The 26,153-nt window shown below is 42.5% G+C and overlaps 1 protein-coding gene across 5 annotated transcripts in view; it reads right to left on the bottom strand.

Annotated features, from left to right (window-relative positions):
* The window catches only part of HERC1 (HECT and RLD domain containing E3 ubiquitin protein ligase family member 1), a 3,987,333-nt gene that overhangs the window by 1,801,428 nt on the left and 2,159,752 nt on the right, over positions 1-26,153 (bottom strand). For 3 of the 5 annotated variants that reach the window (XM_044077739.1, XM_044077741.1, XM_044077742.1), the window contains exon 39: positions 10,896-11,097. In XM_044077739.1, coding sequence (XP_043933674.1) covers positions 10,896-11,097 — 202 coding nt within the window. The remainder of the gene's footprint in view (positions 1-10,895; positions 11,098-26,153) is intronic. The other 2 variants (XM_044077740.1, XM_044077743.1) reach the window with 1 other exon arrangement.

Genomic DNA, 26,153 nt, shown 5'->3' with positions numbered 1-26,153 from the left:
ATTGAGTAAACTTGCACAAACACAAAATCCCTTCAGCTATAAGCAAATACATCAGGAAGGTATTGAAGAGATTTAGCCAGTAAGTCAGAGGGGATGGAGGGAGGGTAACCTGGACTGCAGCAGGGTGTACACTCGAACATCTACATTTATGGTAGGTACAAAACTGTACTATGTTCATGGTGTTACCCTGCTGCAGTCATCACACTTGGGTTGAATCCCAAAGCTAAGGATGGATGGAGGTATCATAGAGGGTTAGAGGAGGCTAGCAGGCCCTGCAGAACTGCAGTTGCGAAGCCCGCCCTGGTCTTAGAGTAAAGTGGTAAGTGATCGTGTTTGGTAAAGGTGTGTACTGAACTCCAAGTTGCAGCTTCCAAAATCTCCTTGGTTGGAACCCCCCTGAGAAAGGCTGTAGAAGTAGCTGTTGCCCTGGTAGAGTGGGGACTAATGGTAGCAGGAACTGGTTTTCCATGATGGGTATAGCAAAAACGTATGCAATGACCTATCCATTTGGAAATGGTTTGCTTTGATATAGGCTTCCCTTGAGAAGCTGTAGCATAGGATACAAAGAGCTGGTCAGATTTTCTGAAAGCCTTAGTTTTGCCCAAGTAGTAACGAAGTTGCCTGTGAATGTCCAAGGAATGCAGGAGTCTCTCACCTTTGTTCTGTGGATTTGGGAAAAAGGTGGGTAAGTGGATGGTTTGATTTAAAGACACACTGGAAACCACCTTAGGCATAAAGGAAGGATTAGTTCGTAGAGAAACTCTGTCTTGATGAAAAATGAGGAAAGGTTCCACTGCCATTAGTGCCTGTAGCTCTGAGACTCTTCTAGCTGAAGGTATTGCTAGCAGCAGGGCAGTCTTCCATGACAGGAACTGAAGATCTGCAGAGAAAGCTGGTTCAAAGGGAGGTAGCGTTAGTTTTTCCAGAACAAAACTGAGGTTCCATGTTGGTGTAGGTGCTCTCCTGGGTGGTCTAATGTTTTTTTGCCCCTCTGAGGAACTGCCCTAGAAGTGGATGTGAAAATAAGGGTGGATCTGTGTTGTAGTGGGCCGAAATAGCTGAAGCATGGACTTTAATGGAGGAGAAAGAAAGTCCTTTGTGCAACATCTCAGTTAAATACTGTAGAATGTGAGGCTGAATTGTGTCTTGGCCTTTAGATTGGTTCCAGGCACAAAACCTTTTCCATTTGTCCGAATAAGCCTTTCTGGTGCTTGGCCTCCTAGCTTCCAGAATAACATCCATAACTGCTTGGGAAAGAGGAGCTGGCTGGATGCTTAGTTGATTTGCCATGCAGCCAGATTTAAGGTTTTGAGCTGGCTGTGAAGAATCTGATTGTTTTTTTGTGTGAGTAAATGGGAAATTTGTGGTAATATCCATGGTGGGCCATGGGCCATATTCCTCAATAGCGGGTACCAGTGCTGGCGTGGCCAGTCTGGAGCTATGAGAATCAGTCGTGGTCTCTCCTTTTTGACTTTCAGAAGTACCTTTGTGAGGAGAGACAATGGAGGGAAGGCATATACTGTCAGGTTTTTCCAACTGAAAGAGAGTGCGTCCACTTTCCACGCTTGATGGTGAAGTGCCCTTGTACAAAATTTTGTTAGTTGATAGTTTTGAGGGCTGGCAAACAGGTCTATGTCTGGAAGGCCCCATTTTTGAGTTATCATTGTAAATATTTGTGGATCTAATTTCCACTCGTGGGGATCCATGATGTTTCTGCTGAGGTCGTCTGCCAATGTATTCTTCTGTCCTGGCAGGAATTGAGCTTGTAACTGAACTTGGTAAGCCAGAGCTGTGTTCCATAAGGTCATTGCTTGCCTGCACAGAGGGTAGGAGTGAGTACCCCCTTGTTTGTTTATGTACCACATTACTGTGGTGTTGTCCGTCTTTATTGTCAGTTGTCCTGGGTGTAATAGATCCTTGAAGGCTGTCAGAGCTTTCTGTACAGCTAGCATCTCTTTTTGATTGATGTGCAGATTCCTTTGATCTGCAGTCCATACGCCTTGAATGCACTGTCCTGCCATGTGAGCCCCCCAGGCGTAATCTGATGCATCTGTTGTGATAGTTTGCCTGGCTGTGGGCAAGGTGAAAGGCTGACCCTTGTTGAGGTGACATGCCTGTGACCACCATAGAAACTCCTGTTGTAGGCAGGGAATGAGAGATATCATTGTGTCCAAGCTGTGGCTGTGTTGAGACCATACACTTTTTAGGTACCACTGTAATTTCCTCATATGCAGCTTTGCAAATGGTATTAGTAGTATGCAAGACGCCATGAAGCCCAAGGCCTGCAGAATTTTTCTTGCAGTTAATTGGGCCTTTGTTGCCATTGTTTTGAAATATTGAGTCAGTTGTAGTTGTTTGTCTGGCGTCAGATAAGCCTTCTGGGCCGTTGTATTCAAGCTGGCACCCAGGAATGTCATATTTTGTGAGGGTACTAGTTTTGACTTCTTTTCGTTTACTGTGTACCCCAGGCAATTTAGTAGATGTTTCACAAAAGCCAGATGATGTAATAGAATGTCCTTGCTTTCTGCTTGGATGAGGCAGTCGTCCAGGTATGGGTATATTTGAATTCCTCTTTGTCTGCAGTATGCAATTACTGGTGCCAGGCATTTTGTGAAGACTCTGGGCGCAGTAGATAAGCCAAAGGGCAGTGCAGAGAATTGGTAATGGGTTGAACCTGCAATGAAATGGAGGTATCTTCTGCAACTTTGTCTGATAGGGACATGCAGGTATGCCTCCTTGAGGTCCAACGTTACTAGCCATGCTTCCTTGCCCAACATGGGAAGAAGCTGCTGTAGTGTTAGCATCTTGAATTTGGGTACTTGTAAGTGTTTAGAATTGAAAGGTCCAGAATTGGTCTCCAGGCATTGTCCTTTCTGGGCACTAGAAAGAGTCTTGAGTAAAATCCTTGACCTTGCTCTCGAGCAGGTACCAGTTGAATGGCTATCATGTCCATGGGAGCTGTAATTTGTTTTTGTGCCTCTGCCCATTGATTTTGTGGCAGGTTTGGCATTCCTCTTTTCATTGGTAAAGTGTGAAAATGGAATCTGTATCCTCGTAAAATTATGTCTAGGACCCATTTGTCCTTTGTGACAATGTGCCAGTTGTCTGAAAAAAGTGCGAGTTTTCCTCCCAAAGGGGCTGCCAAGAGAGTGTGGCTTGGCCAGATGAGGTGCAAGTCATTGAGTTTGCCTTCTGGTAGATTGGGACCTGTCTTCTCCTCCCTTCTGTGTTGCAGTGTCCCACTGGCGAGGTTTGTACTGGGCTTGTGGTTGTCCTCTGCCCCTTGGGTGTCTGTATTTACCCCTCTGTGGTCTGTCTGTAGCTGGAAAGGACCAATTTTTTGTTGGCCAGTTTCTGCTGAAGCGAGGGGGCTGTACCTGTAGGAAATCTTTGACTGTCTGCATAGATTTTGCCTTATCCTCCATTTTCTTTAAGACGACTTCTGCTTTAACTCCAAAAAGAACATCCTACTGTCAGGGAGCATCTAAAAGTTTTGCTTTAACATGATCAGGTAGAGTTTGTTCCTTTAACCAAGCATGCCTACGTATAACAGACCCAGTGACAGCTGCTCTGCAGGAGGCCTCCAAAGAATCAAACCCACATTGTAAGGTATGTTTGCCCACCTGTTCAGTGGCATGCAACCGACCCTGCATTTCTTTCAATTCAGATTGTTGAGGGAAAGTGGTCATTTTTTGCTTTAACTGAGAGATTAGAAATTGCTGATACTTAAGCATGTGAAATTGGCAATTTAGTGCCCTCATAGCTAGAGTGGCTGAGGTGTAAACCTTTTTCCCCCACCTGTCTAGTGCTCTGGAATCCCTCTCAGAAGGTACAGGATTTTTAGCCATAGAAGCTTTAGCCCCCTTGGGACCCTGGGAGATTGTCTCTGGGTCAGCAACAGGGCTTTTGTAAATAAATTTGTGGGAATCAGGCACTCTATAATATCTGTCAGGCTTAGCCGGAGCAGGAGGTAGAGAATCAGGGTTAAAACTGGATTCTAAGTAAACATCATCCACAATGTCTAAAACTGGTGGAACGGCAAGTGGTCTGTGTTGGGGGAGTATAAGAAACTCTCTGAGCCTTTTCTTCGAGTCAGAGTAGTCCTGGCCTTCCCAGTGAAAATGTTCCCTCATAGTGTGTAAAGTTTCCCCAAAGGAGTAGTCTTCAGGAGGAGAAGCTGAGGGAATGGAATCCTCAGCATCAGAATCTTCATAAGGGGAGAAGGAGTAATCTTGGTCGTCAGAGGAGTCTGAAGAAATGGACACTTGTTTAGATGATGCATAATCTTCCTCTTGTCTAGGCCTATTGTCAGGAGGGGGCTAGGAACCCCTGATTAAAGTGATCAAATCTTCAGCCATTTTGAGCATCTGTTTCTTAGGCATGGGGCCTTGAACAGGGACTGAAGTGCAGTGTTTTTAGATTTAAAAGGAGTCTTCGTCTTAGAATACGATTTAATGGTGAGCATCGTCGGTCTGAAAACACCTTCAGAAACCGATGGCGTTTCTGCAGCACCGACATCTTTTTCAGCAATGTCATTCGTAGGGCCTGAACTAAATGGCTGCGTCGGCCTGGTACATTCCGTCAGAATTTCTGAAGCGGTCTCGGGTTCCAGATCTGCGGTAGTCAGGGGCTGCGTTGGAGCCTCACTGAGGACTGGAGAACCGGAGACCGGACCAGCCGAGGCATCGGAATCTGGCTTAGGCCTGGGCTGTCTGTCCTTATCCTTGCGTTTTTTGTGCACACCGGTAGTCGGTTGCTCCGACGGCATGGTGTAGTTAAATTTCCTACAGAAGTAGTGTCGTGCGAAATCAAAGCGTCTTTTAATAGTACGCTTATTAAACCTAGCACAAAAACGACAACTAGTGACGTCGTGGTCTGGGCCTAGGCAAGGTATGCAATAAGAATGAAAATCCTTATGAGGTATTTGCTTCCCACAAGAAATACAATTGTTAACTTTTTCTGACATCGGTCTGAGGCAAGAAAAGTTTCCCCAATGGGGTACTTAGCTTTATAGAAGACTTCGGTCTGAAATTCGAATTCGAAAATCTCAGTAGTCGGCCGACCGGCACTTGCGAACTGCTTCTGCTTCGGGCACCGCGCGGCAAGAAAGACTGAAGAAAATGGCGTTGGTTGCATTATATATACCCCTGGCGCATTGACGTCAGGGAAGAAGCGACAGCAACCGACGCCGGACCAAGACTTTGGAATTCCAGCCGACTGCGGGACCGCTTGACGACAGGATAACCCAAGTGTGATGACTGCAGCAGGGTAACACGATGAACATTCTTAGTTGTCTGTGTACGTCCAATGAATGCAGAATCCGCTCCCCCTTGTTCTGTGGATTTGGGCAAAAAGTTGACAGGTGAATTGTCTGGTTAAGAGCCACAATGGATACCACCTTAGGTATAAAAGAAGGATTGGTCCTGACGGACACCCTGTTCAGGTAAAATGTAATAAAAGGCTCCACAGCCATGAAAGCCTGTAGTTCTGAAACCCTTCTTGCTGAAGTGACTGCCAAGAGAAATGCTGTTTTCCATGACAGAATTTTATATCCGCAGTAGCTGCTGGTTCAAAAGGAGGCAGGGTGAGTTTTTCCAGCACATAATTGAGGTCCCATGCAGGAGTTGGAGATCTTCTGGGAGGCCTTAAATTTGTTGGCCCCTCTACGATACAGTTTAAGCAGAGGATGAGAAAAGAGGGGAGGCTCTGTGTTGTAATGAGCTGAGATGGCAGAGGCATGGATTTTTAATGAAGAAAAAGATAGGCCCTTGTCAAGCATCTCAGTCAAATATTGTAAAATCTGAGGAATATTGGACTTTGCTGTGTCTGTTCCTTGTGCTTCGTTCCAAGCACAGAATCTCTTCCATTTATTAGCATAAGATTTTCTAGCACTAGGCCTTCTGGCTTCCAAAATGACATTCATCACAGATTTACTGAGAGTTGTTGTTTGAATAATTAAATGATCAGCCATCCTGCAAGGTTCAGAGTTTGGAGCTGAGTGTGCAGCATTTGATTGTTCTGCTGAGACAATAGATGAGGTATTTGAGGCAAGTACCAAGGGGGAAGTTGAGACATATTCCTTAGAAGTGGATACCAGTGTTGCTGAGGCCAGTCCAAAGCAACTAGGATCATTTTTGTTTTTTCCTGTCTGACTTTTAGTAAGACCTTGGAGAGAAGAGGTAGAGGGGGAAAGACATAGACTGATAGGTTTTTCCAACTGAAGGATAGGGCGTCCACTTTCCATGCTTTTTTGTGATGAATTCTTGTGCAGAATTTGTCCAGCTGATAATTGTGGGGAGAGGCAAATAGATCTATGTCTGGACTCCCCCATTTCCGTGTTAACATGCTGACGATTTGTGGATCCAGTTTCCATTTGAGTGGGTCCATAAGATTTCTGCTTAGGTCGTCTGCCAGAGTATTTTGTTTTCCTGGCAAGAATTGAGCTTGAAGATGTATTTGGTAAGTCAATGCCATGTTCCACAATGCCATGGCTAGTCTGCAAAGGGGGTAGGAATGTGTACCCCCCCCTGCTTGTTTATGTACCACATAACTGTGGTGTTGTCCATCTTTATCAGTAGTTGTCCTGAATGAAGCAAGTCCTTGAAGGCTGTCAGAGCATTCTGAACAGCTAACATCTCTTTCTGGTTGATATACAGATGCATTTGTTTTGGGCTCCATTTGCCCTGAATGCATCTCCCTGCCAGGTGGGCCCCCCAAGAATAGTCTGTAGTTAGGGTTTGGGTGACAGGGGGGTAGAGTGCGTCTGTAGTTAGGGTTTGGGTGACAGGGGGGTAGAGTGAATGACAGTCCCTTGTTTTGGTGACATGTCTCCGTCCACCAAAGAAATTCCTGTTGTAGGCAGGGAATAAGAGGTATCATTGTTTCCAGACTGTGCAAATTTGTTTCCAGACCGTGACAATGTTGGCTCCATAAACTTTTTAGGTACCACTGAAGTTCCCTCATATGCAGTCTTGCATATGGAATTAGTAGAATGCAGGATGCCATGAACCCCAAAGCCTACAGAATTTGTCTTGCAGATAACTGGGTTTTTGTTGCCATTTGTTTGAAGTATACTGTCAGTTGCCTTTGTTTGTCTGGCGTAAGGTAAGCCATCTGGGAAGTTGTATTCAAGCTTGCCCCAGGAATGTAATTATTTGAGAGGGTACCAGTTGGGATTTCTTTTTGTTTATTGTGTACCCTAGGCATGTTAGAAGCCTTTTTAGGAACACCAGATGTTGAAGAAGAATGTCCTTGTCCTCTGCTTGAATGAGACAGTTGTCCAGATAATGATAAATTTGTATGCCTCTTTGTCTGCAGAATGCAATTACTGGTGCCAGGCACTTTGTAAAGACCCTGGGAGCAGTAGATAAGCCAAAGGGCAATGCAGAGAATTGGTAATGCAAAAAATCTGCCTTGAAGCGGAGGTATCTTCTGCATGATTCCCTTATTGGGATATACAGGTATGCCTCTTTTAAGTCTAGAGTCACTAACCAAGCGTTTCTGCTCAGCATAGGCTGTAGCTGTTGTAAAGTCAGCATTTTGAATTTTGGAATGTCCAGGAACGTGTTCAAAATCGATAAATCCAGTATTGGATGCCAAGAATTGTCTTTTCTGGGTACCAGGAAAAGTCTTGAATAAAAACCTTGTCCTTTTTCCTTTTCTGGTACTGGTTGAATAGCCCTCATATCCATGAGGGACATAACTTGTTTCTGAGACTCTGCCCACTGATTTTGTGGCAGATCTGGCCATCCGTTTGGAATTGGCAAAGTATGGAAATGAAATCTGTACCCCTGGGATACCATGTTCAATACCCACTTGTCCTGGGTAATTAACTGCCAATTTTGAGCATGAAGTGCTAGTTTTCCCCCCAGGGGGCTGCCAAAAGATAAGTGCTTGGTGATGGTAGAGGAAAGTCACTGAGACTGCTTACTGTAGGGTTGTCTTTTGTTTCCTCCAGATTTGGAGGTGGAGGCACCCCATTGCTTTGACCTGTAAGAACCCTGTGATTGGTATCTGGAGCCTTTTGAGCGCCTGGATTTGCCTTGAGTGGCTCTGTTGGACACAGGAAAGGACCAATTTTTAGTAGGCCAGTGCCTACTGAACCTGGGTGGCTGCACTTGCAAGAAATCTTTTACAGTTTGCATAGATTTAGCTTTGTCTTACATTTTCTTTAAAACCTCTTCTGCCTTATTACCAGAGTGTCACGCTGCAAGGGGGCATCCAACAATTTAGCTTTAACATGATCAGGCAGATTTTGCTCCTAGAGCCAGGCATGCCTTCTAATCACAGATCCAGTAACTGCAGTCCTGCAAGAGGCCTCCAAGGAATCAAAACCACATTGCAAAGTAATTCCTGTAACTCTATTTTCCACACAATCAGAAATCAACATCATTTTCTGTTTCAGTAGGCCCATAACATGCTGTTGATATTTAAGTATATGAAACTGGCAGTTTAAGGCTCTGATTGCCAAGGTAGTAGACGTATAAACCTTCTTTCCCCATCTATCCAGCGCCCTGGAATCGCTATCAGAGTGGTAGGATTTTTGGCTGTAGAGGCCTTAACACCCTTGGGACCCTATATAATAGTCTCAGGGTCAGCAGCAGGATTTTTGAATAGAAATTTGTGGGAGTCAGGAACCCTGTAATATCTGTCTGGCTTACTAGGAGCCGGAGGTAGGGAATCAGGAGCCATGCTTGATTCCGAAAACACATCATCAACAATGTCTAATACAGGAGGTATAGCCAAAGGCCTATGCTGTGGAGGAAGAAGGAAATCCCTAAGCCTCTTTTGTGATTCAGAGAAGTCCTGACTCTCCCAGTGAAAATGTTCCCTTAAAGTATGCAAAGTTTCTCCAAAAGAGTAATCCTCAGGAGAAGATGCAGATGGGACTGATTCCTCTGTATCAGAATCCTCATAGGGTGGAATGGAAAAATTCTGATCAGAAGAGGAATCAGAAGAAATGGAAACCTGATCTGAAGATTCATAATCAGTGTCTTGCCTAGGCCTCTTAGCGGGGGGGTGGGGTTGGGAACCCCTGATCAAGGTAATTAAGTCCTCAGCCATTTTGATCATCTGTTTTTTAGGCATAGGGGCCTGAGCACGTGGCTCATGCGTCGGTTTTTTAGACATAGTAGATGCTTTTGACCTTGTTTTTGAGGCTGGCGTCAGTTTTATATAAAAATGTTGAGGCCTGAAAACACTCTCAGAAGCCAGTGCCTGCTCAGCGGCTCCGGACCCATCCAAGGGAGAGACATCCGTGGGTTCAATACCCTGAGAATCTTGCGGCATACCGGACTCCGAATGGGACTCTGTAGAGGCCTGCGACCCAAAAGTAGTGGGTATCAGGGGCTGCAAAAGTGCCTCACTGAGTACCGGCGAACCGGTGACTGGCTTAGGAGAAGCTTTGTCATCGGTTTTGGACCTCAACAGTCTGTCTCTGTCTTTTTCTTTGCGTTTTTTGTGAACTCCGGTAGTTGGATTACTAACCGATGACATTTCAGGATAATTAAATCTGGATCCAAAATATTTAGAAGCAAAACTATACCGATGCTTAATAGTGCATTGGTTAAATCTAGCACAAAACCAACAGCAAGGCACGTTATGATCTGGGCCTAGGCAAGGAATACAGTATAAATGAAAATCCTTATGAGGTATTTGCTTCCCACAAGTAATGCAATTATTAACTTTTAATGACATTGGTAAGGAGCAAGAAAAAGTTTCCCCGATGGGGTACTTAGCTTTAGTTTGAAGACTTCGGTTCTGAAACTCGAATACGAAAATTTCAGGAGTTGGCCAACCGGCACTTGCGAACTGCTTCTGCTTCGGGCACCACGCGGCAAGAAAGACTGGATAAAATGGCGTCGGCTACATGTTTTATACCCCTGACAACCTGACGTCATGGAAGAGGACACAGCAACCGATGCAGGACCCAAGACTTTGTTATTCAGGCCGACTGAGGGCAACCTGCCAGCAGATTACCCAAATGTAATGACTGCAGCAGTGAAACACGAAGAACATCTGGGTGGCTTGAGGGCTCATCAAGCACCACAGCAGAGATAACTTTCAGGCTTTGACTTCATTTTCTTTCACTACTGCACAGAGACACCAGACTGGGAAGATTCAGAGGCCATCCTTCCTCATGCAAGCTCCTTTAGCCTCTGGGTTTTCTAAATAAATATGAAGGGAAGCTAAGTAACTCCTTACACCTTTAGGATCAAAGGACTTTCAAATAGAACACTCCTTGTAGTTGTGACCAAGTCCGAAATATATTAAATACTTTTAATGTCTATATTTATGTAGTATCTGCCTCCCACAACGAGATTTACCCCTCTCAGTTGACATGAAAAATACACTTTTCAGTCAAAATTTAAAGGAAACAGGAAGATTCTCCAGTGAGGATACTTAATGCCTACTCACAATGGAAATTGGCAGAGATTATACAGCTTATAGACAAAAGTAAAAAAAAAAAAAAAGGTTGTTTCAGGCTGAACAGCAAAAGAGTTCTGAGGATTTTCATGCCTGTTCTGTCCTACTTCATATGCTTGTGCTTCAGTCCTAGGTTAGTGTAAGGCACAAGAGGAATTCACTGAAGCAATGATATACTGCTCAGACTTATGGGTATTTTGGCAGGATACGTCTCACATGTAAGCAATTCTGCAACAGTGATCCATGACAAACATCACGTTAATATTCTCAGCAGCCAAGTCATTTACATCAGAAAACATTAATGTTAAGTACATAAAGAATCCATGTCTAAACTTCAAAGTGAAGTTGATCCTCAAATCAAACTATTTAGCATAAAATCAGTGAACTGTTCATATGTAAACAATGTATAAATAGCAAGCTAATTTAAAAAAAAGTGAAACAGAAGGCAAAAAGAGATTCTGGCCCATTACCTGAGAAGGCTAAGAGGCATTACACCTGGTGATTCAGAAGCAGGCATTGTTTCTGTATCAGTGACTGGTGTGGTGGCAGTAGTGGTATCTTCCAATGAACTGCTCATGAAGGAAGTGGTGCTAGATGCAGATGGGCTAGTAGTCACTGGTGTCTGTGCCTGCTGGATGCCATCACTTTCTTCGGTCTGCTGATCTGCTTCTGCTGAATACAACACAAAAGAACTTTCTCATTTACAAAAATTATAGTTAAACATCTGAATTCACTTACCTAAATTTTCTCAATCTCAAGAGTAGTAAAAACAAAATGAAAACTCTAGCAAAGCTAGAATCTCAACTGAGTGAACTTCCAAACCAGTTGTTTCTGAAGCACTTGGGATATATACAAATGACCATATGAACTTTAGGTGTTTCAGCTAATTGGCAATTCTGAATGCACATGAATTGTTTTGTCGTTGTAATGGACAATTTCAGGCCAATAAAGCCAAACCTCACTAGCTGTGGATATGCATATTTCAGCCTTGTTATGACATCATCAGCACAGCACAAGCAGTGTGTTTAACTAAGCATAAGAAATACAGAGCTATAATACCCAGCTGATGTCCATTATCATTTGGGTCACTGCAAAAATATCCCAAACAACAAATTAAAACAATAAGCGAGAAGGTCACTGAAAAAACAATCAGTAAAAACAAAATGAAAACTCTAACAAAACTAGAACCTCCACTGAGTGACCTCCCAAACCTCTTGTATCAGAGGCACATGGGATATATGCAAATGACCCATATGAACATCAGGTGTTTCAGCTATGTTTCTTATGCTTAGTCCTGGATATAACAGCCCTGTGTTTCCCTGTGTTTCTTATGCTTAGTCAAACACTCTGCTTGAGGTTTGGGAGGTCACTCAATGGAGGTTCTAGCTTTGCTAGAGTTTTCATTTTGTTTTTACTGATTGGTTTGTCAGTGACCTTCTCACTTATTGTTTTAGTTTGTTGTTTGGGATATTTTTGCAGTGACCCTAATGATAATGGACATCAGCTGGGTATAACAGCCATGTGTTTCTTATGCTTAGTCAAACACAATATGCATATCCACAGCTAGTGGGGTTTGGCTTTATTTGCCTGAAATTGTCCATTAAAACGACGAAACAAGTCATGTGCATTCAGAATCGCCAATTAGCTGAAACACCTGTTGTTCCTATGGGTCATTTGCATATATCCCATGTGCCTCTGATATAAGATTTTTGAGAGGTCACTCAGTGGAGGTTCTAGCTTTGTTAGAGTTTTCATTTTGTTTTTACTGATTGGTTTTTCAGTGACCTTCTCACATATTGTTTCAATCTCAAGAGTAGAGAAGCAGTGCATGCTGTTTAAGGTCCCCTTAGCTTATGTATCACATATATTTCTATGACTATGTCAGGCAATAGCTTGTTTGATTACTGTCTTTCTACAGCAGAATAAACATTTCCCAATAGGAGGCAGACTGCCTGAATCACCCAGCTGACAAATTCTTCCAATGACAGACAGACAGAATTGTAATGAAAAATATACCCTTCACAGGGACAGGAGCATGAGATGTTCAACATTACTTCAGTTCATTCTTCAGATAAATGTATACAGAAATTAATGCTGTGTACCTATATTAATGACAGATCTATGCAGACAATTTAATCTCTGCCATAGCTAGGGCTACTACTGTTAGGTACTTATTCAGCTCAACCCATAAAACGTTCCTAAGCTACATTAGCCCTCTCCTTCACCCAAAATCCTCAATGCCAAAAAAACCTCTAAAGATCTTAGAAGCCTGCAAGTCACTTCCAGATAAAACACACACACACACACACACACACACACACACACACACACACACACACACACACACACACACACACACACACACACACACACACACACACAACCAGTAAATAAACTCTAAAAAGAACAGCAACCAGTTGACCTCCTAGGCAGAAGGCAGGAAGTCAGCAATGCTGACAGGTGAAACTGCCATTATACTAAGTACCTACCTTTAGTGCCTAATACACAGAGGTTCACTTCCATAATCTCCAAGGCAGAGTGTCCCAGACTTGTCCTCTTGGGTGGCTTGTCACAAAAAATGTTTTGCAAATCTTGACCTGGAGGTGACATCCAAGTTATAATGCCTTGCAATGATTTATAATGACTTCCACATGGCAGCTGCAGAAATGTCATTCACCAAAGCATTTTTGAAAAAAACTTGTGACATGGCCATAGACCAACAGTATAATCAGTGGAAATCTGATGTAAAGACTTGACATATTTTTGATAGCAAAATCGAACAGACTGAGAAAGCCAACAATAAAGGGAGTAACTCTGGATAATTTTCTAGCCCAGTTTCTTAAAGCAGAAAGATATAAAAACCTGGGACTAATTCCTTCAAGTGTTGGTTCTGTCCAAATAGATGCAAGTTGTTTATGGGCATCCATACCAGACTGAGAAAGCCAACAAGACAGGGAGTAACTCTGGATACTTTTCTAGCCCAGTTTCTTAAAGCAGAAAGATATAAAAACCTGGGACTAATTCTTTCAAGTGTTGATTCTGTCCAAATAAATGTAAGTTGTTTATGGGCATCCATACCATGCAACAAGTATTCCTCATGTCTGAATAATCTGTGAATAAAACTAGAAGACAACTATGTGCCTGAAAAGGACCAATACGCAATGATACTCTATCCTGCAGAAAAAAATAATATAGGACGAATGGACACAATAGCCTTGAAAAGTAGTTGTGTAAGTACTTACCATAACAGTAGATGTCCTACTTTTCACCGTTGTAGTATGCCTTACTAAAAGGATATCCTACAGAGAATAGCCATAAATCCGGACAGCGTACCAAAGCCTTAGACCATTCCATGCACCGTACATCAGATAAAAATGCCCTACATCCAAGGTCATAAGGTACAGAAGTGAAGTATGAGTACCTAATCCTAAGAATTGAATTGCCCACGGAGAAAAAGATAACCCAACAGGATCAGAAACTAAGAACATGTGCTTCCAAAACTGTGAGAAAGAAGACCCCTCAACTAGAGGGTAAGAATACAGAATACAAGCAGGAAAAAGGAAAGAAGGAGGAAGGGATGGAAAACTGCAACAGCAGAAATGAGGACAGCTACTGTTATGGTATGTACTTACATAACTGCACTATGCCATTCCTTATCACTGTTGCAATATTCCTTACTAAAAGGAAAATAGAAAAACTACTGGAGAAGATGGGAGGAGGAAGCAACTGAAAAGCTCTCAAAAACATGAAGGATGGTCCTGGCAAATCAAGGTCTGCCCTGAGACACTTCATCTAGTGTTTGGTAAAAGTATGCACAGAAGACCAAGCAGAAGCAACCAAAATGGATCTATTTTATTATTTTACTTATTTCAGTTTGATTACCGGGGAAGTCCACTGGGCCATGAAGTACCCATTTTCAGTGGAGGCCCGGGGAGAAAAGCTCCAAAGTCAGTACAATCAATTAAATGTCCAAACAGTAAGAATACACAATAAGAACAAACAGTAAGAATACATAATAATAACAGTGCAAAATAACAAGAACATAAAAATTTTTTTTTTTTTTTAGCATCCAGACCCGTGAAAAAAGTAACAGCAGAGGCTACCACCCTGGTAGAATGAGCACGAAGTGAAGAAGAAAGCTGCTTACCTTGAAAAGTATAAGAAAAAGAAAACCCTGGAAATCCGAGAGGAAATGGTTTGCTTAGAAACAGCCAAACCCAATTTCTTGGAGTGAAAAGAAACAAAAAGCTGTTCAGAATTCCCAACATCTTTAGTCTTATCCAGATAATATTCTGAGCTGTCTACGCAAATCTAAATTATGTAAAATCCTCTCATCAAAATTCTGAGGTAGAGAGAAAAAAAGGAAGGTAGGTGAATGGATTGATTTACGGTCAAGTCAATGACCACCCTAGACATAAAAGATGGCCTGGTGTGAAGAGGAACTCTGTCCCTGGAAAACCAGAAAAGAGGAACCATTATGAAGGCATGGAGTTCAAAGACTCTTCTTCCCAGAACAAGAACAAACAGAACAGTCTTCCAAGTGCAGAATTGAAAAGCAGAAGAAGCTGCAGATTCAAAAAGGAGACTGATTCAATGTTTACAGAACAAAATTAAGGTTCCACAAAGGTGGAATGGGTTTTTAGGGGACCTAATATAAAGGATGCCTTTTAAAAATTGTTTTGACTTCAAACCTAGAGAAAAGAGGTGGGATCAAGCAGCCAAGCAAAATGGTTGACATATGAGCTTTAACAGATGAATGTGACTGACCAGAATTGAGCAACTCATACAGATAAGAAGGAACAGTGGGAATGTCCACTAAAAAAAAGTCCTTCCTGTTCATGTCTGTGACACCAATTAGAAAATATTTTCCATTTAGCAACACAGCGTTTTCTGGTCTCCTTAAAAAAGCATGTCCTCAGGAAACTTGTATTGAAAAGGGATGAAAACGCTATCACCCACAGAGTCAAATGAAGGATAAGCAGATGAGGGTGAATGAGAGAGCCTTTGTCCTTTGTAAGAAGATCCATCCTGTGAGGCAACTTGTGACAACTGCCCCTGGCCAGATGAAAGAGAAGGTGGAAACAATGCTATCTAGGCTAAAAGGGAGTGAGCAACAAGACTTTGGGCCTATCCCACATCATCTTGTCTAAAACCTTAGGCAATGGCGGAAAAGGAGGATAAGCATACAAAAACACCCCTATCCAAGAAAAAGACAAGACTTCCACTTTACAAGCCAGAGGACTTGGCACCATGGAATAGAACCTGGGAAGTTGCCTGTTCAGAGAGGAAGCAAACAGATCTGCTTCAGGAGTACCCCACTGGTGGATAACATCCTGGAAGACCTCACTATGAAGCACCTATTTGTGAGGATCTGCCCTGGATCTGCTCAGGCAGTCTGCCACAAAACTGTGCTCTAAGGGAATATAACCACCTGAAGGAGCAGATGAAGATGAAATACAAGGTCTCAAACAAGAAGAGCTAGTCTGCGAAGAAGGAATGATTTTGTGCTCCTCTGCTTGTTTATATACCACATGATAATGGTGCTGTCTGTGTAAACCAAAAGAGGACCTGGAACCCAAAGGAAATGGAAGGCTTGAAGAGACAAAAGCAGAGCACTCATTTCTTTGAAGTTGATGTGGTCCTCCAATTATTGGGGAGAACACACTCCCTGGACCCTGATATTGTTAGAATAAGCTCCTGTATACAGCTCCTGAGTGGGGATAAGAGTCTGAAAAAGGTAGACCTGGATTCAGAGATATCTGATGAATCCACCACAGAAATTCCTGTTCTAGACATGGCAAGAGAGGCATAAGAAATTCCACAAGATGACCATGTTGAAGCCAGATTTTCTTTGGATACCACTAAAGCTTCCTCATATGAAGTCTGCTGAAGGCCACCATAGGAATGGTGGAAGCCACGCACCTCACTTCTGACAGAAACTCCCTTGCAGACTCCACTTGAAAAAGAAGAAGGGATTGGAAGAAAAACCATCAAGAGCAAGGTCCAAATCCTGCATCTCAGGAAAACTTGATCATGCAAAGGAGTTAAAACAGATTTTTTGAGACTGAGAGTGAATCCCACATTTTGCAGCAAAGCATGGCAAAGTTAAGATTCTGAAGTAGCAGTAGAAGAAGCTGCTGGGAAGCAGCCAGAATGAGAAGGTATTCTAGAAAAGGAAAAATCTCAATATCATGGAGTCTGTAAGTTGTGACTGGATCCAAGCATATGATAAAGATTGTCGCAGCTCTAGAAAAAACAAAAGCAAGGCATAGAACTAATAATGTGAGAAAGAAACAGAGAACTGAAAATATTTCCTGAAGACAGGGTGAACAGGAATGTGAAGAGAAGCATGCTTCAGGTCCAGAGAGACTAGACAGCCCTGAGGATGTAGATACAGGAACATGGACTGGACACAACATTTTGAAAGAGGGGACCCTTACAAAAGTGGCGAGAAAGGAGAGATCCAGAACGATCCCCCAGGAGCCCTCCTTCTTGGGAATAAGAAACATACTGGAATAAAACCCTGTGCCACTCTGGGAGGAAGGAAAATGCTGACTGGTTCCCCTGAGCCAAAAGTTTCTAAACATTTGAAGGAAAATGAAGAAGTTGACAAACTGAAGGCTGAAGGATCCATGAAAAGGGTGGAAGGGATTTCCAAACCATGAAGTAACCTTTCTGCATTAGGAAAAACACCCAGGAATCTGTGGTGATCTGCTGCCAGATGGGATAGAATAGAGTTATCCAGAAGGAGAGAGGAATTTGGTGGATGGGTAGGGGAAGGTTAACCATCAAATAGAAGCAGACTTGTCAAGAAAAAAATGGCTTTTGACCCGCTAGAATCCTGAGCAATTTGTATGAAACACCCTTTTGGTAGGTTTCTACCTCCTTAAAGTAGGATTCTGTCTACACACAAGAGAAGACTTAAAAGGATAATTCCTTTAAAACTTAGGGATAGAGGAAAGAAAAATCTGCTTAAGAGCCTTGATAACCTTCCCTTTATCATGTAAGATTTCAAAAAGCTCAGCAGCTGCAGAACCAATCCGGTTCTGAGAATCCAGCAACTTGGCTAAGATATCATCAGGAAGAACGACTTCTAACCTAAGCCATGAGTACCTATGTAAGAAAAAGCCTGATACAGCTGCCATAGAAGCTGCATCAGCAGCATCATAACTGCACTTGATAGAATGGTGAGCCACCTGAGAAGAAGAGCCCAATAAATATATGGCAGAAATCTTGGCTTCGAAATCAGGCATGTCAGTCAAATCAATAACAAGTTTACACAGCTGGTCATATGGGTTTGGTAATTTATGGCTCTGAAAGCCAAGGTGGCAGAAGTATAAACTTTTGCCCCAGTCCTACCTGTAGACCTACTGTCCTTAAAAGAAAGGAGAAGTTTCAAATAAAACAGCAATTTGGACGTTTTATCATCAGATACAGAAAAACTGCAGGGCCAGAGGAGGGAGGCTTATACAAATACTTTTGGGCCTCAGGTTTCTTAGCCGCAGGAGACTGGGATTTAAGAGCCTTGAAAGTAGCAGTAAGTGTGTCCAGAAGGGCTTCTAACACAGGAGGGACTGGAGAAAGCCTGGGAGGATCCAATTGTAAAAGGGCATAATACCTCATTTAGATGTCAGAAATCTGGAAACTCTCCCACTGAAAGTGCTCCATCATTTTTGCAATGGTGTCACCAAAGGGAAGCTCAACAGGGGAATCTAGAAAAAGAGAGTATCCTCATTCTCTGATGCTAGAACAAGAGGAGATTGGATTTGCCTTTTAGAGGGAGTAGAAGAAAAATGAACAGAAAACATAGATAATCCTGGGAGGAGGGTGGGGGGACTCAAGGTAATAAGGGCCTTAAAAAGACACTAAGTGAAATCCTGCCACTCTTTATACAGATCCTTGGCTACAGGAACTACATGCCTGGACTTCTCTTTTTTTTTTTTTTTTCAAAGGAAATACATTTCAAAGAAATATAATTCAAAGAAATATAATCACTGTCTAATGCATTATCTAACTACTGCTAGGCATTTTCTAGTGAACTACTCCGTAACTGGGACTACACTGGTCTGTTTTAAATATTCTTTAATGTACCACTGATAACATAGGGCTAAATACTGTTTTTATTTCTGCTATTGCATGACTAGCCTAAGTCTGTGTATTTGTTACCTAGTATTTTCTGCTCTGCTTAACACTGCCCACTTCCCCATTTGCAGAGGTTCTACTCACCTTCTCCTAATGCCTATATCTCTGCTCTCTTTTAGTGCTTAAATATACCTGCGGCATTTTTTACTGAAAATATAACTCTGCTGCTTTGCCTCTCCCTCAGGACTGTACTCTGCGATCTGAAGCTGCAGCGGTCTACTACCTGCTCAACCATCTTCCACTACAGAGCTGTACTAGTTATTAAAACCTGTAGGTGTTTTTTTCATTAAATTATCTTACTTGCTGTTCTTGTTCTGAGTGAGTAGTGTGCACGGACATTAAGGGCTGCCATAGACACCCCCCTTTTCTTTGCAACTGACTTAAAATTAACAACATCCTTTAATTAACAGTTGACCCTGACTTTCCACCTGATTTACTGTTAGCTACTGCCGATAAAAGTCAAAGTGGTGTTGCCAGTCACAGTTAAATATAATCGCACTTTAACCAGTACATTACCTACTCTAGCTCACTGTTTCAGTTCTTTGTCGAGTTCCTTACCTTGTGGAGTTGATTCAGCCAGCTCTGTTCAGGCTCACTTCGCTCCTCACCCTGCCCCCTTATCCCACCTGTCCCACCTATATCCAAATTTATTCATAATTACAATCACCTGACTTCCTTAACAACTCCCGCCAACCGATCTCATCATCCTCCAATCAATCCCCTCCCTCTTTTCTTTTGCCACCTGCTCATTAATTTGTTCTGTGGTGCTCTGCCACATCACACTATCCTTTCTCTCTCCAATAACTTCCAAACCAGATAACTTAACTCCACATATATTACCACCACCCCCTTCCAACTGTCACCATGATTGCACCTCCAATTTCCTTAGCATTTCTCCTCTCCCTAGGTTACCACCTAACTTCTTACCACTCCATATCACTACCCAAAATCACCTAAACTCCCCCACGCTACCCTTTTCAAACACTCACCACCATAATCGCATATATATTTCACCTGCCATCTTCAACCACACCCCATTTGAGCTCACCAAGCTCACTTAAGAAATTAATTATAAAAAATACTACCCAGTTTACTCATACACAATATGATCTCCAGTTACCTACACACACTGACCACTGCTACTAACCAACTTGCACTCAGTGGCGACATCCACCCTAACCCTGGCCCCTCCACTACTATACCCACCACTACAAACCTACATGGACCTAATATTGCCTGCAAGCAAAAACCCTCTGACCTCTTAATAATCAGTATAAACATCAGCAGCATCATGAATAAAACTGAAGAGCTACATGCCTCTATATCCTTCTATAACCCCTGACATTGTACTCCTAACTGAGACCTGGCTCAAGCCCCACATCAAAGATACCACCATAGCCCCTCCTAGCTACAACATCCTTAGATGTGATCAAATAGCTAAAAGAGGCAGGGGCATTGCCCTACTTTACAGGCACAACCTTACTCTCCAACAAATATGTAAGATATCCCAACTTTCGGCTATGCAGAAACCCTGTTTGCAAATATAAAATTAAACCAGCAGAAACAACTCAACATTATAGGTGTCTACTTACCACCAGGCGACAATATTACCACCCTGGAGTCCATTTTACACTGGACTTCCACCGCCCTCCCTCAAGAGACACTTATCCTGGGGGACTTCAGCATTGATTGGGCCTCTATCACAGCACCGCCCCCAAGTACTACTTAAACCTATTTAACTTTACACAGCTTATCCAAATCCCCACCCGTATAGACAAATCCACCAAAAAGGAATCCATATTAGACTGGATCCTAACCAACATGCCTTCATCTGCCAATATATCTGGTAATTTACCCGACTCCCTCAGTGATCACCTACCCACATTCATACTAAGGCAGCACACAAAACCCATAAACCCCCCTATCCTACAATCTATCCATAGTTCCAAAAATTTCCTACCAGGCCAATTCATCAACACCTTAAAAAAATAAATCAGTCACCTCTTAAAACTCTACCATTAAATGAAGCTGTGGAGTACTTAAATGCTAGCTTCTCAGGTATCCTTAATGTTATGGCCCCACAACATACACTTCATACTAAAACCAACCCAGCCCCCTGGATCTCAAAGGACACAAGATCCCTACTCAAACAACGAGACATAGCTTGGACAACCTGGCATAACAACACCCATATTTCATATGGGTGGCATACCCTATTTCCATACTCGTCAATAGATCCACAACTGAACATACATTCCCCTCTCTCTGGAAAATTTCTTGCGTCGTCCCCCTACGCAAAGGTGGTTCCTCAACAGAACTTAGTAATTATCGTCCCATAGCTATACTATTTCCCCTATCAAAAATCTTAGAAAAATGTGTACACACCCAACTACTGAATCATCTTCTTCAATATAACCTGCTAGCAAATTCCCAACATGGATTTCGGCCAAACCACAGTACCACCTCTGCCCTTATATCCTTTATTGACCAAGTCAACCAAGAAAGAAATCTTGGTAACTTAGTATCTGTTGTCTTCCTAGACCTGTCAAAGGCATTTGACATGGTGTCCCATTGCAAATTACTATCGACTCTATCTGAGCTCAATCTGGATAACTCCTCTCTATTGTGGTTTAAAAATTATTGGTCCCTCTGACAACAAACTGTTAAATGACATAACTCTCTTTCCCTTCTCCTCCCAGTGGGACAAGTTGTTCCGCAAGGATACATTCTTGGTCCCTTACTATTTTCCATCTTTACCAATAACCTTCCCTTGGCTAGCCAACAAACTAATATAGTACAGTATGCTGATGACACCACCCTTATTTGCTCAGCCCCCTCTCTAAATTACTCCAAAACAGAACCCAGGAAGCCTTCACTACTATAGAAAAATGGCAAAATTCCTCCCAACTCATAATAAACCCATCTAAGACCCAACTCATGATCTTCCATACATCCAAAACTTTCACCCCTACCTCGCAATTCTCAATAACATCCAACAATACCCTTACTACACCAGTAACTCAAGACAAGCTACTAGGTATAACTATTAAACAAAACCTAAAATTCAACATATAGCACTAACAATTGCCAAAGTTCATTAAAAACTAGGTTTACTCTACCGCTGCAAGAGCTTCCTCACACAGGAATCCTGAATCACTATTTCTCATACCCATCTACTCTCCACCTTACTATAAGCTTCCCTAGTTCTAACTAACCTAAGCAAATCTGACCTTCTGTAACTATCTACCTGCTACAATAAAATCTCAAAATTTGCAACCAGTGCTAAGTTTCGTTCTCACCACTGCCTCTCCCTATGGCAACTAGGATGGTAAGAACTCCCTAACCTACTAAAATACAATCAACTTCTCCTGACCCATCAACTGCTATACCAAACAAATAAAATACCTGCCCTCTCTGGTCTGCTCACCTTCCATAATATTTGCGTGTTAACTAAGATCTTCCAATACTGCCACTACTGACTGTTACCAATTGCTTACTTAGCTCAGGCCAATCTCTTTATTCCTATGCAGTTGCTAAGGTCTAGAACTCTCTACCCTTGACTACAGATGTCTAAATAGTAAACATGCTTTCAAATACCTACTACAAGATCTCCTATTCAAAATTTGGATATGTTCCTGTACAGAACCAGACTAATTTCACTTGTTCCTGATTTTCAACATCCCTAGAACACAGGTGTACTGTGTAGTTTCACTTAGTGCATAGTACTGTGAACCAGGTGTTTAGGTCACCTTTACAGTCATGATTTCTAGTTTATGATCTTGTTTGTCTATGGAAATGTCTTTTTGAATTTATTTGTTGTATAATATCTTGTTTAATTTGTTTCTCAGTATTCTAACCACTGTATGCTGCATCATTTGTAAAACTCTAATTTCACTCCCTTTATATGTTCTATGCTCTTTGTACAAAATAGCTATGTTTATGTAATTATTTATTATTTTTCTAATTTTTTTTATACTTTTTTACTATGTATCTGGAACTTTTCTCCCCGGGCCTTCTCTGAAAATGGTCACCTTGTGTCCAGTGGGACTAACCCGGTAAACAAGTGGAAAATAAAATAAAAGGCACCTCAGCCCCAACAAGCTTAGGTGGTTCAGAGCCCTGCCTGACTTCAATAAGGGAACCAGGAACCTCTTCTCTAACAAGTATCTGGGGAATCCCCTTAGTCTCCTCTGGAAAAAAAAAAAAACAGCCATTGTTCCCCCTCTGTAGCAGACATATGCTCAGCCTCTGTGGATGTGCAGCCTCCAACTGGGTTGTGACAGACAGGGCTGGTGGTTCTTCATCCAAACCGAAGGAGATTTCCAGCAGAGGATGGACAGCAAAAGTCTCTAAACTAATCTCTTTCAAATTCTTCTTAAGAGGTGGCTGAACATCCCGGTGAGTGCATTCAGAAACCATGGTTCCTTTAGCAAGTAAAGTCAAACATTGGTTCTTAAGGTAAACATAAAGGGAAGACAAACAGTTACGAAGAATCTTGGGTAAAAATGCCTGACAAATAACACATGAAGTGAGATCACGGTCTGCACCTAAGCAGAAAAGGCACATAAGTCTATGTTTATGAGGAATCTGCTTTCCACGCTCACATTTCCCATTTCTGTGTGACATGTAATATGGCAAATCACCAAGAAGGAAAAAGCCCCAAGTGGGGTACTTATCTGCTGCAGGCTCGGAAGCTGAATCAATGCAACAAATGACAGATCAAATTAAAAAAAAATAGTGTTTAGACTGGTGGCAAAGTAGTTCATAGGATTATGTGTTTGCATGTCACTTGTATATCTTACGTCTTAGAAGCGAGACATACATCTGACATATGGAGCCTGGAAGGGCCTAACGCTTTGGTATGCTGGCCAGACGTATGATTATCATCTGTAGGACATTCCTTTTGTAAGGAATACTTCAACAGTGGTAAGGAAAGACATTACTGAAATTCTTCTTGATGAAGCAAAGGCCCTGAAGACTGGAGCCTCCCAAGTATGGAACTTTAGGTCAGTAGTGGACACTTTCAGAGGGACAGTATATTAGCTTCTCCAGAATGAAATAACTGTCCAATGGACAAACAGGAGAGTTGAAAGAAGGAAGCAAGAGAAAAATCCCTCTAAAGAAAGTGCTGTATACCTTAAAAGAAACCAGAAAAGCATAACTTGTTCTTTGGTGCAAATCAGAAATTACTGCCAGATGAACTTTGAGGAAATACTTAAGACTCTAATCAAAAATCTGGAAAAAATATTCCCGAACACTAGGGATGGGTGCTAAGAATGGGTCCAGTCCTCTGGCTCTGGTCCAGTGCAGAGACAAGAGCCCATTTAAGTTTTCCTAGTACTATAACTTTGGGCAGAATTCAGGATATGGATAGTACAGTTGTGTAAAATCTTACCATAACAGTAGATGTCCTTCTCTTCACTGCTGCAGTACTCATCACAATAGGGATCCCTTGCCAAGGGTGGCCTGATCTCCAGCCAGTATACCAAAGCCTTTAGGTTGCTTTAAGGTACACTGTACATCAAGCGCATGCTTCTCGCACAGCATAGGGTATAAAGGTGATGTCCGGACGTACCATAGTACAGTTGTGAGCACTTACCATAAATGTACATGTTCGAGTGTATTCACTGTTGCAGTCATTACATTTGGGTTATCTGCTTGCAGGTAGCCCTCAGTCGGCCGGATTAACAAAGGCTTGGACCCTGCATCGGTTGCTGCCCCTACTTCCATGATGTCAGGTTGTCAGGGGTATAAAACATGCAGCAGACGCCATTACATCAGTTTTTCTTGCCCCAGATGTCAGGTGCCCCCTAATGGGAAGCAATTAAATATAAAAGTACATAGATATACCACCATCAAAAAAGTTAATACACCAAAAAGGCTTTTAAGCATAGTAAAGGAAAGTAGAGGTATAGTCAAAAGAAGTTAGGGTGCTGGAGGGAGGGTAACCAGGACTGCAACAGTGAACACACTCGAACATCTACATTTATGGTAAGTGTACAAAACTGTACTATGTTCTTCGTGTTTCACTGTTGCAGTCATTACATTTGGGTAGATTCTCAAAGCTATAGTTGGGAGGAGGAATTTAGATAGCATTATGGCCAGCTATAAGGCCCTGCAAGACTGCAGTGGCAAAGCCAGCGCTGGATTTAGAGAAAATTGGCAAATGATAATGCTTGATGAAAGTATGTACAGAACTCCAGGTAGCAGCTTCTAGGATGTCCCTGGTAGGGACACCTCTGAGAAAGGGTGTAGAGGTAGATACAGCCCTGGTGGAGTGAGGTCTGATCCCCTGGGGGATAGGTTTTTCATGGTGTTTACATTAGAAATGAATGCAATGGCTTATCCATTTAGAAATGGTTTGCTTTGAAATATCCTTCCCCTCTGCCCCTGCAGCAAATGCCACCAGCAGTTGTTCAGATTTCCTTTGAGGTTTAGTCCTGTCCAAGTAGAATCTAAGTTGTCTGTGCGCATCTAAGGAATGCCGTATCAGTTCCCCTTTATTCTGTGGATTTGGAAAGAAGGTTGGCAAATGAATGGACTGATTAAGAGCCACACTGGATACCACCCTGGCATGAAGGATGGATTGGTTCTGAGGGACACCCTGTCTGCATGAAAGATGATAAAAGGCTCCACTGCCATAAGGGTCTGTAATTCAGATACCCTTCTAGCTGAAGTGACTGCTAAAAGGAAAGCTGTTTTCCAAGAACGAAATTTTAAGTCTGCAGTAGTAGCTGGCTCGAAAGGAGGTAGAATTGAGTTTCTCAAAGACAAAGTTAAGGTCCCAGGCTGGGGTTGGAGCTCTCCTGGGTGGTCTCAAATTTTTGGCCCCTCTGAGGAACTGCTTGAGCAGTGGATGAGAAAAGAGGGGAGATTCTGTGTCATAATGAGCTGAAACGGCTGAGGCGTGGATTTTAATGGAGGAAAAACACAGGCCCTTATGAAGCATCTCAGTTAAGTATTGTAAAATCTGAGGTAAACTGGGCGCTGCTGTGCTCATCCCTTGAGATTGGTTCCGGGCACAGAATCTTTTCCATTTTTCAGCATAAGATTTTCTAGTACTAGGCCTCCTTGCCTCTAAAATGATATCCATCACAGGTTTGCTGAGGGATGGTAAAGGGGAGAGTAAGTAATTAGCCAGGCTGCAAGGTTCAGTGTTAGAAGCTGAGGGTGCAGAATCTGGTTCTCCTGCTTAGACAGCAGGGAAGGAGTCTGAGGCAGGTGCCATGGAGATAACCGTGACAAACTGCGCAGGAGGGGGTACCAGTGTTGGTGCAGTCAGTCTGGAGCAATCAAAATCATCCTTGGTTTGTCCTGTTTGATTTTTAGTACTTTGGAGAACAGAGGCAGAGTGGGGAAGGCATAAACTGATAGGTTTTTCCCAGCTGAAGGGCAGAGCATCCACTTTCCAAGCTTGTTTGTGGGGCGTCCTTGTGCAAAATTTGTCCAATTGGTAATTCTGGGGAGAGGCAAACAGGTCTATATCTGGGCTCCCCCATTTGCTTGTCAACATGTTGGTTCCAATTTCCACTCGTGTGGGTCCATGAGTTTTCTGCTTAGTCCGTCTGCCAGTGTATTTAATTTTC

The sequence above is a fragment of the Protopterus annectens genome, chromosome 7.part0 (genome assembly GCF_019279795.1).
Source record: "Protopterus annectens isolate FY-2018-M chromosome 7.part0, PAN1.0, whole genome shotgun sequence".
Taxonomy (NCBI): Eukaryota; Metazoa; Chordata; order Ceratodontiformes; family Protopteridae; genus Protopterus; species Protopterus annectens.
Note: the sequence above shows the minus strand (reverse complement) of the source record. Positions and strands in the feature narration are given on the sequence as shown.